This window comes from Micropterus salmoides, unplaced genomic scaffold (assembly GCF_014851395.1).
Source record: "Micropterus salmoides isolate LMB-PRFRI ecotype aquatic unplaced genomic scaffold, ASM1485139v1 Ms_hic_scaffold_15, whole genome shotgun sequence".
In the NCBI taxonomy this organism is placed as follows: domain Eukaryota; kingdom Metazoa; phylum Chordata; class Actinopteri; order Centrarchiformes; family Centrarchidae; genus Micropterus; species Micropterus salmoides.
The window spans coordinates 20,467,543-20,482,569 of NW_024040596.1; the positions used below are offsets into that span (position 1 = coordinate 20,467,543).

General features: G+C 41.5%; 1 protein-coding gene across 5 annotated transcripts in view; it reads left to right on the forward strand.

Annotated features, from left to right (window-relative positions):
- Nucleotides 1-15,027, forward strand: part of klf12b (Kruppel-like factor 12b) — a 39,495-nt gene that overhangs the window by 19,523 nt on the left and 4,945 nt on the right. For all 5 annotated transcript variants that reach the window (XM_038720960.1, XM_038720962.1, XM_038720964.1 and 2 more), the window contains 3 exons: nucleotides 3,556-4,093; nucleotides 7,322-7,457; nucleotides 13,864-14,021. In XM_038720960.1, coding sequence (XP_038576888.1) covers nucleotides 3,556-4,093; nucleotides 7,322-7,457; nucleotides 13,864-14,021 — 832 coding nt within the window. The remainder of the gene's footprint in view (nucleotides 1-3,555; nucleotides 4,094-7,321; nucleotides 7,458-13,863; nucleotides 14,022-15,027) is intronic.

Consider the following 15,027-nt stretch of genomic DNA (forward strand, 5'->3'; position numbering starts at 1 on the left):
ATGAAGGAAGGTACCAGCAACAAAAGACCAACATTCAATAAATCATAGATATTAACAATGATTGTAACTGTATCAATTAATATGTTGGTATTTGAGTGATGCCCTGCGATGGACTGGCGACCTGTCCAGGGTGTACCTCGCCTTTCGCCCGATGTCAGTTGGGATTGGCTCCAGCCCCCCGCGACCCTGTACGCAGGATAAGCGGTTGACGATGGATGGATGGATGGTATTTGAGTGATAACCAAATACAAACTATGACTTATACTCATTTAGATATTTGAGTAACACAAAACATAATTGGTCATTTAAGGGAAAAGTTTTTATAGTTGAAAAATAAACCTGTCAGTGCTCTCTGGTGGACAAACTATATAATGGTGACACTTTCTTTCTGATTTATTTAATTGCTGGAACAAGTATGTATTTACCATACCAGCTTCAAAAATGTTTTAGCCAATCAGAGTTGAGGACTGGAACAATTATCTGTTTTGTCAATCATGAAATATTACTGAAGAGCATTCAGATTACACTTGTGGTTGACATAAATGTTCTTCAGCTTCAGCCCCTTTTAATTCTTTTTTATTTTAGTGGATACACTGTAAGAGCACTTACTGAGAAAGACAAGATTTCCAAAACACTGAAATCAGCCTCAACGGATCAAATGTCTTCAAAGCTTTTAGGCAGTATGGCTGCAGGCAGTCCGTGACACTCACATCCTATACAGAACATGCAAACATAGAGAGACCACGTGCAAAAGCAGCTGGATAATAGCCTGAGGGTCTGTAAAGAAAGGCTCCAAACAGTTGATGTGAGAGAAGCACAGGTGACATTTGACATTACAAACATACATATTATCAATTAAATTATATTTCATTTGAATTACTTCTCAAGGTAAAGCTGTAGACCGGGAACTATAGAAAGGAGATATACAGCAAGTAACAAAACCAATTGAGAGAACTTTGATAGATATAACAACTATAACTCCTCCTGTGTGAACCCATAAGTGGAGTGAATAACAATATAGCAAAACTGTTGTAATAATATGATGATTACTGTACAATAATACACATTTATTATAGTGTGTATTAACACAGCTGCGTACAACTACATAATAGTGTGTTCTAATCCATTTATTAAATGTATACTTAAAGTAAAGTGTTACCGACTGCAAGGCAGGTCAACAGTGACTCTGATTAACTTAAAGGAAATCTTTTGCTATGCATTTTTAAGCCTATGAATATTGTGAGAATAACAGTGAGCACAACTAATTCTTTCCCGCCAAACTCGGCATCAGCATACATGAATGTGTTTTATATGAGGCTCCACCCATCGGAGCCTTAACTTAACAATTACCCAGGGACATATTAGCTGTATGAGTGGACAAAACAACTCTAAAGCCGACTTTTGAGACTCATAAATGGAGCATGCAGTAATTCAGGAAGAGCAATAAAGTAGAGCTTGCGTGTAGCTGCTTAATTCACGGTTTACCATCAGTCGCTCATTCATTAGCTGCGTGGCTACCAGCTGACTACACAAATCCATTCTTACAGGTGTACAGCATAGCCATAACAGCCTGACACCTACTTCCTCATGCCAGCTTCCTTGTCCACCCCAGTCTCCCCCTGTTGTTTTTAAGAATTTGGTATTGTTGACTTTGCTGTCTAATAATTATGCATGTATTTCTTTATTAAGGGTGTTAGTTCTCCCAGCAGAAACTTCATCGCTGCTTGGATTTTTTTAAGAGCTCCCTCAAAGAGCAAAGCTTTTTCTGCCAAATATAACTGTATAACTATTGGCTATAAATTGTCAATTCCTTAAGGGACATGCCTTTAACTGAGCTGTACTACTAGAAAGATACTGAAAAAAGGCTGTGGTTGAGCTTTTTTTAGTTGGGATACATAAGGCTGTTTCTATTCTCATGATATATAAAAACGCATTAAATCAAAATAATTAGGATGTTGTTTTTCCCAAAGCATAATCACGTACATGAAGTTGTGTAAAAACCAACTAGGAATGCTTGGTGGGTGGTATTATGAAGCTCACCACAATGTGCTGTGAACCTTAACCTGACACAGCTGACCCTGAGCTGAACCCCACCAAGGTTGAAAGGTCATCAGAGGGCAAATGTCATGGAGTAGGGTTTGTTTTCCAACTGAGTGAGGAGGAGTTACACAGGGAGAGGCACATTTTGATTCATGGGGTCGTAACATTTCCTGTAGGCCGAAAAACAGAGTATACAAGCCTGGAGTAAAAATAGTAGGCTACTACATAAAAGAAAACACACACACACACACACACACACACACACACACACACACACACACTCACACACACCACTCAGAAAAATTCGCAATTCACCACAGATCCACTCTCAGCCTGCATTACATAAGGGGATCGAAATGTGAGTCTCAAACACAAAAGTGAGGATGAAAATCCACTGTACAGAATGTTTGTTATATCTGCTGCAGCTGCGACTATACTGCGAGTTAAAGTTTTTCCATTTACTTTAATGAGCTTTTCCTGTATGATTAGTAAAAATCCTGGATGAGCTCGCTCCCTGATGGCCCTAAGTGTGACTCAGCCTCTGAAAGGCTCCACTGTGAGGAGCAACACCACTCACCACACACTCTAGCACCCCTCCTACATCGAACATAGTGAGTCTAGATCTGCTACATCACATGTAACAGGGTTCATTTGCCATCATAGCAAAAATTGATGTATTAAAGACGGTCTGAAGTATGGGAGTCTGGAGAAAGAAAAAGCAGTAGCAGGGTGAGTGTCGTTTTTCTACTGTGTATGTTCTTCATTATCTTTTCCACGTAAACAGGTTCCTGAAACTTGTGCAGACAGATGGAGCGGTTGTGTTACAGTCTGCTTGGTGTTAAGTGAAAGATGTGCTGAGGGATACACTGAGCCACCAGCGCTGGCCTTAGGAGGCCCATCGCTGAGAGACAGGGAGAGACGGTCAGGAAATTGAGCCCATATGATGTTTTTCCACCGTCACAAAAGAGATTTAGGAGAGATACTAGGGGAGCCAAGAGAGCTACGTTTCTGTGGGAGTGATGGAAAACAGGAGGAAAAGAGAGGGCGAGAGAACAACCTACGCCAAGAGCAAAGAGAGAAAGTACGCGGTAGAAGGAGGAGAGTGCGAGAGACACTATCTTTACTCCTGCGTTTCATCTGCATATGACATCATGCTAACAGAGGGCGACTTCACGGGAGGAGTTGAATGCTTGAATGGACAGGAGGAAATAACTACCTCTTCCTCAATAAATGTCACGTCGCTGCATATGCATTTATGACATACAGTATTTCTAACATGCAGTATTATTGTTCCTGAAGCAGAATACTTGCGCAGAAACAATCATCCCTGACCTGAATTCATTACCATATCACTTTGTGGCCATAGGTACATTAATTGTAGACAGATTGCTTCACTTATTTCTTTCTTCCCTGTGTTTATACTGTGGCAGTCTAGTGTATTTTTAAGGCATAAAAATTTAAACAATGAATCAGTGCAGGAGAAATCTAACACTAATGCTTCTTTTATTCCCACAGTCACCTAAAGTGCGCCCTTATTCTGCGATGGACGGCGTCCCCTTCTTCCTCAGCAGAGTTAAACCCGAACCTCCAGAAGACCTGCTCGCTCACGACTTGCACTTCCACACACAGACCGAGCCTGTCGACCTGTCGATCAACAAACCCCGTCCCTCCTTTTCATCCACCACCACTTCATCATCTTCCCCCCTCAGATCCGCTTTCTCCCCATCCTCTTTATCGTCGTCATCCTCATCCTCCTCCTCCTCTCCCTCGGTTATCACCTCAGCCTCATCGGTGCTCACGCCAGGCCCTCTGGTTGCCCCAGGAAGCGGGGTGAGAGGTCAGCCGTATTTGCACATCCTGCACTCTGTGCCGCCGCCTCCATCCAGCCCTCTGAGCCTGCAGGGAGCAGGGAAGCTGGCCAGCCATGTTCATCGCATCCCAGTTGTGGTACAGTCACTGCCCCTCATGTATACCACTGCCGTTCGATCACCCTCCAGCCTCAACAATGCCATTATGCTACCTCTGCTGGAAGAGGCCAAAAGCCAGGGCAAAGGTGAGACCATGCTCTCTGAACATATACATATGGCTGGCTTTTTCTTTTGGGATTTCCATTAAACCTCTTTAATCATTTTTAGTTAGGAGCGCTGTAAATTTAAAGGTGAAATTATTTAAGCACTTATAGAACTTTAAAGGAAATAATTTAAACTTTGTGCTACATAATTGATTGTGTTGCATAGCAACACAAGCCATCTGATGAGTCTCCAGCTTTAATAAACAGATTTTGAGAATTGAGAAACATTAGTTATCTCATGAACAATTTTCACCTAAAGCAATACAGCTGGATATTTTCAATTATCAGTTGTCAAATATCACAATACACTTTAACAATACTCTTAAGGGGTGTTTAAAGGCCTCCCAAAATAGTGAATTGCCCAAAAACCTTTATTAGAAACCTTTTCAGAAATGGAATAAAAAAAGGTCAGTTTAGGCTGTTTCTGGGTCAAAACAAGGAGTGACAGGCAGGTCCATTTTGGCATCAGACAATGAAGTTTCTGCAATGCCGATGTGATGTGGCTTGAGATATCCAAAGGGCAAGCTGTTAATGGTGGTTTATCTGTCCTACTGTCTTCAGTCACAGAACTTGCAGACACAACACTGTGAAAGCTGACTGTGTGTACATTCTTTTAGAGACAGCCCTTCAGGCGATAATGTTCCCCCTTCGGAGTGAAGATTAGGTTTACAGGTTGAAAGGCTCTCCCATCTTAAACTGACAGAGATTTTGCTTGGCTGTCTTAAATAGCCTCTGGTGCAGTTAACTAGGGCCACACCAGTTGTTACCTTTCTTTCTGTTGAGAAGAAAAAATCTGGGGCAGTTTGAGTATTAGACATTACTGGCCTGGCGTAGACTGTGTTATTGGTTTTCTCTCTGGGTGTGGTTTTACTGCCAACCACTGGGTGTGAGCCCACAGTAGGTTTTTCTGTCCAACTCGCTGTACACTGGGCAACTGTTGGTTGTAAAAAATGTTGCCTCTTGTCACTCCCTGCCGGATGGACAAGACACACTTAGACTTTAACTCACACCCATGCATGCACCGGAGATACAAGCAAACAAACAATTTGTAATTAGAGCATGCGTTTAGACAATATGCCGACTGGGTGTGGTGGTCCCCTTAGTGATGGGCCTTTTAAATGCTGGGTGTCTGCTCCCAAGGAGAGGAGAGGAAACAAGGAAGGACAGGAAAAACAAGACTTGCATAAGAGGGTGTGGATGGAACTGGAAGATAGGTGGCACTTACACAAACACACGCACGCACACTTATTCACAGTACAGCATCAGGTCTGCCCAGTTCTGGAGGCCCCAAAACACAAAGGAAATGTGGTGAATGAGTGTTAAATGTTGGGTGTGGTAGATACAGTTAATGAAAAAAAATTACTTAAAGATTCCCACAGTCAAAGTCAACAAAATAATGAAGTGCTACAAGATATAATATTTTTGTTGGATATGAGAAGATTTTGTGGCCCTGCGATGGACTGGCGACATGTCCAGGGTGTACCCGCCTTTCGCCCGATGTCAGCTGGGATTGGCTCCTGTATGCAGGATAAGCGGTTGACGATGGATGGATGGATGGATGGATGGATGGATGGATGGATGAATGAGAAGATTTTTGGTAACGTCTGGAGTTTTCCCTTTTAGGTGTCACTGTTGGATGGTGGCTGGAAAAATATGTTTTTGACATCACAAGGGGGGCGGGGGGTCACTAACTAAAGCCCATTTTCCTCATATTGAGTTTAATGTGGGTAATGAGGGTCAAGAGCCCAGATTTACCGTGTTTGACTTCATACAAACCCAACAATCATGTTGCAATGATGCAAGTCTCAGTCATACTGAAGCTTTCAACATAGATACAAAAACACTTGCTTGCATGCGCGCACACACACACACACACACACACACACACAGGTTGGCCATCCTCTTTAAGAGAGGGCGGGTACCCTTCCTTTCACTGCTGTCTCCCTGTCTCCGGCAGGAGGTTGCCATGGAAACAGGGCTTGACTGGAAACAACAGGAGAGAAAGAAAGAAATCCAGTGCTCTGCCCACCTCTCCACCACTCTTCCTTTGTGTCCCTCGCTCAAAATACCCCTTTCCAACACACGATGCATTTCTAACTAATTACAGGTTTTCCATAGGGTAGGCGAGCTGGTGACCACTCTGCATGTCTTAGTCTACGACAACAGTTAGAAACCTTTAAAAGCAAAAGCTCCAACAGTGTTACAGCATTATTTCTGTGCAGCCCCCCCTCCAGTAATAACACCATGTCGGCTCCTAACTCTAGACCCTTATTATGGGCCATTATGGCCACAGTCTCAGCTGAGAGGGCAGAGGAGGTGAAATCCTGATAGCTTATAAAAACACCAGGTTTATAGTAAATGGGGATGTTACATATCTCAGCAAAAAAATGTATCACCATGTAATAAGTTTTTGCAATGATGGCACCTTTAGAAACAAATATAGTTGTTAGTTATTGTAATAGCCTATCTTAGCCATACACTTGTGTGTTCTTCTATACTTCTTTACCATATAACTTCATCTGTGTTTAATCCAGTGCATTTCCAGCAACTTTTCTTTAACAAGTAGTCTCTTGAAGGTAGTTTTTCTTATTTGTATATTCATCCCTTGAGTAATCCAGGATGTACACAGCCTGTGTCCATTTTATACAGTCTATGGTCCACGGAGACAGAGATGACAGAATGGCTGCAGGCTCTGGCAATATATCCAATGAGTTGTCAAGGGGAGAAATTGTCACAACTTGGTGAGATGGATGTATCTTTGTCATGCAGCTCAAGAGACAGAGACCCCTGCACTTATTAGCCCAGACGGTCATAGTAAATAGCATGCTGGCCAGGTAAATGTCTGGCGTGTATTTTCTGTGGTTGCCGTGCAAAAGAAAATAATCAAAGATGGGACAAAGCTAGTTTGCTAATAATCAGGATGTTCAATGAAAAGAGTACAGCAGTGAATGGATGTATTTACTTTTGTGTTGTCTTCAGGCCTTTCATGTGAAAGCTTGTCATTATCATGAATATGATTCTCTGTCAGTTGCACATGTAGGGAAGTAGAGAACAGAGTGCCCAGCAGAGTTGCACACACCAGCACACATACTCATAACCTAAATTCAGACATATTCAGTAGTACACACACACACACACACACACACACACACACACACTAAATACACAAATCATCACACTGACTGCTGTGTCTATGTCCCGTCCTCACAGCACACACCGACCACAACGGCCTGTCGCCAAGGCAGATCAAAAGTGACAGTGATGACGACGACCTGCCAAACGTGACCTTGGACAGTGTTAATGAGACCGGCTCCACTGCGCTGTCTATAGCCCGCGCCGTACAAGAGTGAGTATCATGACCGTTGCACATGTGTGTGGGAAATGTTGATTACCCACACACTTGGGATGAATCCTTATTCTGACCTCTGCTGACCCTAACAGCTCTGAAAAATCCTTGTATCTCTGTTTTAAGCTGTTATTTCTGTTCCGTCTTGTCACAGGAAAATGTTTGGGAAGTACGGTCTTGATTCTACTGTTGTTGAATTTGATGATATGGGAGTTTCACTTTGTTCCATTGTTCCATTTAGTAGTTTTCCTCAAATCAACTTTCCTTCACATCTTGGCTCACCCAAATAATAAATAGGTACATTACAATGTACCTATTTATTAAAGTAAATGCTTTATAGTACCTTGTAGATACCAAATAAAAAAGAATGTGGTCAAATTTGACAATTTCACATTTAAAGAATTGATGACTATTTGAGAACGGATAATAACAATTTAAAATTAGGAAGTTTTATTACTGTACAAATTGGAAAAATGCACAATGCACATTATGTTGAAAAATCAGAGCTCCGACATGGCATTACAGAGTTCAGAGGTATTAGAAATGTTCTCTGGCATTGCACATTGTTAGTCATCCTGGATGAAGAGCTTCATTTACATATACACCAAGTGTAAAACCTAGCATTGTGTGCTTTAGTAACTGCACTTCCACATTTGGATGTATCTGCGTGGGTGTGCGTCTATATGCCTGACTGCATATGGCTCAGACATACTTTATGCCCTGTTCAGCCTACAGACATCACAACTCCTGTGGAGCCAGTCCATCTGTGTTGAATGAAAAGTCTTTTCCTTCTCCAGTGGATGACAGTTTACAGTATCCTGATCAGAAACAGGAAATTAGACGCGGAGAAACATTTGACTCTGCCCTGCCCTTCTCCCAATGACGCCCATAAACTCAGAACAGTCATAACTAGCTGCCTGGCCAGACTCAAGTTAATGCCCATAGGACTTTTATTTAGACTAACTGTAAGGAAAGTATTCCAGGACTCTGTGAGAGTCCTGCTAATGATGTAGCAACATTACTATTACAAGGCCGAGGCTGACAGTAGCCCAACCCCAAATGGTTGTGTTTTGATGGTAACAGTCCAGCTTATGGGGTTAAAATTGTGTACAAGACATTGTATTGTTTGTTTGTGCACTGCTGGCTGTGTGAACATCTACAGTAATGAAACTAAATGAATTATTGTGTTGACACTGTGCAACACATTGTGATTAAAAAGTAGTTCTCTGGCTGCACTTGTTCAGTGGTACAAGTAGAGGTTGCAGTGTTACAGAGAAGACACACAAGCACCCCCCCCCCCCACCTTCCCACACCCACACACACACTCACACACTCACACACACTCACACACTCACACACACACACACACTCACACACTCACACACACACACACACTCACACACTCTCACACACCACACACACACACACACACACACACACACACACACACACACACACACACACACACACACACACACACCACACCACTCACACACTCACACACACTCACACACTCTCACACACCACACACACACACACACACACACACACACACACACACACACACACACTCACACACACACACACACTCTCACACACCACACACACACACACACACACACACACACACAGACACTCACTGCAGGACTCAGGTTTCGATGCAGGTTATTGAAAGGGACAGGCGTGCCCCTTAGTGCCACACGTGGGCTCCGGGTGGTCAGAGGAGAACAGAGGTTGGCAGGACCCAACCTTTCACTGCCCAAGCTTTCACTATGGAGAGAAATCACCAGTCAGGCTTAGCAGTGCCCTGCCAGGGTCTGCCCACACACCCACTTCTGTGTGTGCAAAGTGCAGACTGTGCTCTGTGGAAACTGCTCCTGTGTGCTGGCTATGTACGCGACTGTGCGTGCTAAAAAGGATGCGTGCACGTCTGAAAGTATTAATCCTCCGGTGTATGTGTGTTTGTACTGTACTGCATGCACATGTTTCTGCACAGTGGACAGAACAGCTGGTTCCAGAAGGAGGTCAGCTATTGTCAACAGGGACACAGACTTGCATGTTTGTCTGTGAAAAACAAAGCAGTCTGTAGTCTTCTTGAGTTACACGCCAGTTTGGCCACATAGAGGAAGTATGTGCATTCTGTATTGACACAACACATGCGCTCTATGGACATCTGCACTGCAACAGGAGCCAACAGCACTTCTTTGAAACATATCAGTCCGTTGTCTTGCTGTATTTCTTTTCTTTTTATTTAAACATTTTCACCGTGAGTCTAGAAAGACCTGCTTTATGTAATTTAGTATCCACATTTACACAAGCAGTCATCCAGAGAGCATCACAGAAGAGAAGTGTAAGGGCGGAGGATGGGAGGGCCTGCAGCTTCCAATCCAGGTATCTATATATAAATAAATGAGTGAAAGGAGAGAGTGAGATAGAGAGACAGAGGGAGAGAGAGAGAGAGAGAGAGAGTGTGTGTGCCATGTGCTTATTGGGCAGCCTCCTCCATATTCATGCGTTTCCCTGGGGACGGGTAGATGCTATTGTGGGAGAGCGCGAGTGAAAGAGAGGAAGACAGTTAGAGAAGGAGAGAGGAAGGGAGAGAAGGTGTGTGAGTGTGTGCATGTGTGTGTGTGGTTTAGGGGCTTGTGTTGGAAGGGTTGTCTCTGCTGAAGTCTGCTGGTCCCCAAGGACCTGGGGCCATGAAGCAGAGCAGGTGGAAGGAGGGGTGAGGGGAAGGTAAGGGGTAGGACCCTCGGACAGGTACAGTAATGCCCAGTGGGCAGTCGTCCAGTGTGAGTGCGTGCACACACAGACACACAGACACACACAAAATCATACACACTCCCTTTCCTGTTTTTCTGATAAATCTACTATTACTTTATGCCTATTTAAGACTGGTGTAGCTCTGTTGCTGTGTTGAAATGTTGTGTTAAGACCTTGTTTCCTATGAGGAAAAATATGTATTGTGTGCATTGTGGGAAACCCCTGTTACAAGTGACGCACATTCACACACTCCCTCGCTATTTCTCCTCATCTCTGTCTCGTTGTCGTACTTGTGGAGAGCAGCGGATGAAGAGGGGAATAAAAGGGGAAACAAAGGAACTAAAACAGAAGTCAACTCCGTTTGAAATCGTTCGCAGCTGCACTTCCTGTTTCTCTCTGCTGCTTTGGGAGACACAAACAGACACGTTCACACAGCCATGATGCTGTGATGACACAGGGTTCAAGGCAGTGTGAGTTTACCCCCGGGCTCACATGAGAAAATATAACACCCTTCTCACAACTTTGTGTTTATTGTTTTTTACTGATTATTGTCACATTAATTGACGTTTTTCAGCTGAGTCCATGATAAAAAGACAACCTCTGAACACAACACAAAGTGTGAAGCAGTTGATCTCTTGTCTCTTGGACATTGCTGATTTTTCCAGTTTAAAAAGCACAAGTTGAACAAGTACGACTGACAGTGATCTTTTACTAAATAAATATATGCTTTAAGCATGCTGATAGCAACTTAACCAGCAAATGTTTGGCACTTTTTTTGATAAATGACTCAAATGACAAAACCATTGTCAAAGAATTTGACAACAAATTTTCAATAGTCAATTGACTAGCTGATTAATCAACCAATGATTTTATTGTGATTTTTTTCTTTTATCCCGTTTTCTTTTTAAATTTATACTTACATTTTAATTTTCCCTCTCTTGATTCTCTTACATTTCTGTTGTGACCTGATGTCATCTAAGTGGATTTTGAAGTTTTTAACTGTGTACCTTTGTTTCATTGGTCAGCACTTGAAATGTCTGCGTTTCTTTAAGGACTGAAGATCACTAATCAGTAGCATGTCTCACATTTGTGAAATGAGTACCCAAAATGGATTAAACCAGAAATCTGGCACCGAGCTCTTGGAATGGAGCACTGATGACGACATAATTATCACCAGCAGTGTGGAAGCAGTTGTACATTAAATGAATTAGTTTATGATGAGTAATGAGTTGCCGTTCGTCCTTTGTTTTACAAGCTGTTGTACTCTTCCTAAATTATATCATAATCATGGTGTCGCTTCATAGATGAAGTCAGAATGTAAACATCCGCCTCATCTGCTCGATGTCTGAACTCAGAGTGTTTCCACTGTAAATCCTGCTCCTCCTCTTCACGCACGCACGCACGCACAGGCCTACAGTATCTCCGATTGTAGATGCTTGTATAAATTTTCTTTTTGATTATTAGGGGGCAAGTAATCTCATCAATCATTTTGTAAGGAAAACATGCTGTTTTCCTTCAGCTTTATGAATACACTTCTCTGCCTAAATGTTAAGACATCACATTAGGGTTTAACATTTTCTGAACTTAGACACACGCTATACAGAGAGTGAGCAACAGAGAGAGAGAGAAAGAGAGAGAGAAAGCGAGAAATGAGAGGGGAGTTGGAGTTCACTTCATATCTGACCCATGTGCTAATTTCCTGTACAGCTTCAGATTGGCAGTAAGCCAAGAGCAACAGGTGATCTGTATATATGTGTGTTTTTCTCTATGTCTGTGTATTTGTGTAGCCTGTGTGTATCTTGATTGCAAGTTTGCATCTGAGTCTGCATTTGATAAATTGTGTTTCGGTAAAACACAGAGAGACAGGAAGTGGGTGTATGTGTGGTAGAGACAGTCCACTGGAGGGTCTGTCTGGCAGCCCCCAAGTTGTTCCGTTCGTACTCTCCCTCCTTCCCCTTTACCCCTTCCTCCTCATACCTGTTTCTCAACATCCACAGCAGAGACTCTGAGATCTGAAAGAAAAGCAACTGCACTCAACCAATGCTGACAGTTAGATATATCCCACAGTTATTGCTCCTCCCTTCTAGTAAACAGAGATGCTCTTGTTTTTCTCTGCTGTCTTTCTCTTTCTTGCCCGTTTGTTGTGTGTGTGCAGCAGTCATGTGTTTATCGCTGTGTGAAAGATGCTCACTGTTTCACAGTCGACATTCACTCGTGAACTACTGACCATTAACCACAACCTTACCCCTAAGTTCCATCCTGAATTTTTTGTGTGAGTTTGTGTACGGAATTATATATTCAGAGGAGTAATTCGTGAGCACATTTAGATTTACCACAAACACTTAGTTTTGCATGCAAAAGCGCACACTTTGCTACAGGGCGTCACTGTTAGACGTGACAAATTACATAATCAACAGTGATATTGACTAGTTATTGGAGAGGAAATGTCATGCAAAAATGTATTGATGAAAGAAATAGCTCAGGAGTCATTACCCTTATTGAACAATAAGACATAAAACTCCTTTATCCCTCCACCTTTGATTGATGAAAGTATCGGAGCAATAAGAATACCAGCCTTCTTACCTCATCTGCTCCCTCAGAGTTACTGTACAGCAGTGTTGCACTGCCACCTGCTGACAGTCTACTGTGCCACTACCTTCTAGTAACTGTCTGTATGTATTTTATATATATATATATATATATATATATATATATATATATATATATATATATATATATATATATATATATATATATATATATATATATATACACATATACTCATCTTTATAATATACAGTTTTTGCAGTTGGTTCCCTACTTTGTACAGGAATTGAACATACTTAACTTTTTATACCAACAACAAATTATACAATACTTACAGTTACAGTTTTATGTAATTGCATTTCTTCACAACAATTACAGTTTTCGCAGTTAGTCGCTTTTGGTACATTTCTCAAATCATCCTTAACATTTGCAAAGCAGTAAGTGCATTTCTCTAAACAGATTGCACAAACAGCCCCACACAGTGCAGATTACCTGCAAAAGCATGTAACTTGCTCAACATGCTTAGCCTACATCTCAAAAGTAATTTTTATATCAGTGAACATGTCAGTGCCATCAGAATGACAAGTCCATTGAAGTATGAAGTCCATATGAAGTCCATTTTTTCCCCCCAATAGGCTTTTTTGTGACATTTTTGCAGAGTAATTTCAAGTGCAAAAATTAAACTAAAGTAATTCCAATAATGCAATACAATACTGTATATTTTTATTATACATACTTGCATAGATAGCTTCAGAAATGATAGAATACAACAGCGCTAGTCAACCCTGCCTTCTGCAGTTGGCCACAAGTTCTCATCCACATTATATTTTATGTCTTCTCTTGCCTGGGAAAGAATCTCTTTTTGATCCATGTTTGATCCATCCATGGAAATCCTCTGCAGATATGTCCAGATGTCCAGCATTCATTGCATCTAAGAGGGCACCTGTCACAAGTCTTCCTTCAACAGCACACTCAAAAGTCGACATTTAAAAAAAAAAATGCATACACACTGTTTTAAGTATACTGCTTCGATGTGGTAAGGTCATCGTCACAGTCTAATAATGCTTTTCTGTTGATTCTTATTCTCCTGTTGCAGTTCCATGTCCCCATTCAGTATTGACAGCATACGGCGCCCCCGGAGGTCAGAGTCACCAGATTCCAAAAAGAGAAGAATCCACAGATGTGACTTTGAGGGCTGCAATAAGGTGTACACCAAAAGCTCCCACTTAAAAGCACACAGGAGGACACATACAGGTCAGTAGGTCTGAGCATGTATGTTTAAATGATGTGATTTTATTTTATTATGTTGCCGGCTCAAACTGTCCAACAGTTATGATTGACATGGACATACTCTTTCTGTACCAAGTACAAAAACTAAAGACCAGAGTAATTTGCGTAACAAAACAAGAAATAGACACATGCTCTTTCGCACACTGGTTTGAACTGGACCACACATCAGTAAATGAACATATTTTTCATGTAGCTTGAGTTGAAGACAAAAATCTGTCATGGAAAACTGCAACCACGATCATGAGAAGCCTGTTATCTGCCCAAACTCAGACACATTTTGATACCATGTTAAGAAGGCAGAATTCTTTGTAACATGAGTGTATTTGTAAGGAGTGCTAAAATCTAAAGTCTTAAGTCTGTATCTGTAATGCATTATATACAGTTCACAACACATTAAAACATGTGTGATAGTTGCTCAACACATATAAGAATGTACTTACAGTTTGTATGCTCATAATACTTTTGATGGGCAAAAATCTTAATAATCATTATCACTTAATCTTTTTAAGTGAAATTGTATGCTTTAAGTAAACCGTCATATCATTTTTTTTTTTACCACAACCTAAATTAGGACCTTTCAGAATTGCCTATTCTGTTCCAATATGAACTCGATAGTACATGGAATAATTGGAAATTATGCAGGTTAATTTTGTTCACAGTAAACAAAAATGATAAAACAATGTGGCTACTACACCAGACAGCACACATGTGTTAATGGTCTAGACTCTAGCATCATCAACAGTGCAACAGACTGCAGTTGCAAATTCTGACCTTCTTTCCCAGGTGCTGCTATTGTGCCAAATTAGATATAGTTACATAATGCCTTAAAAAACTATACCAGTGATATGGTTTAGTCCATTTTCTACAAATCACATAGACTTTATAATACAGCTAACCATTTTAAAAACTTGAAGCTTGCTTGAGTTTCAGCATTCATTTTTGTCAAAGTAATATGTAAGTGCAGACTCAA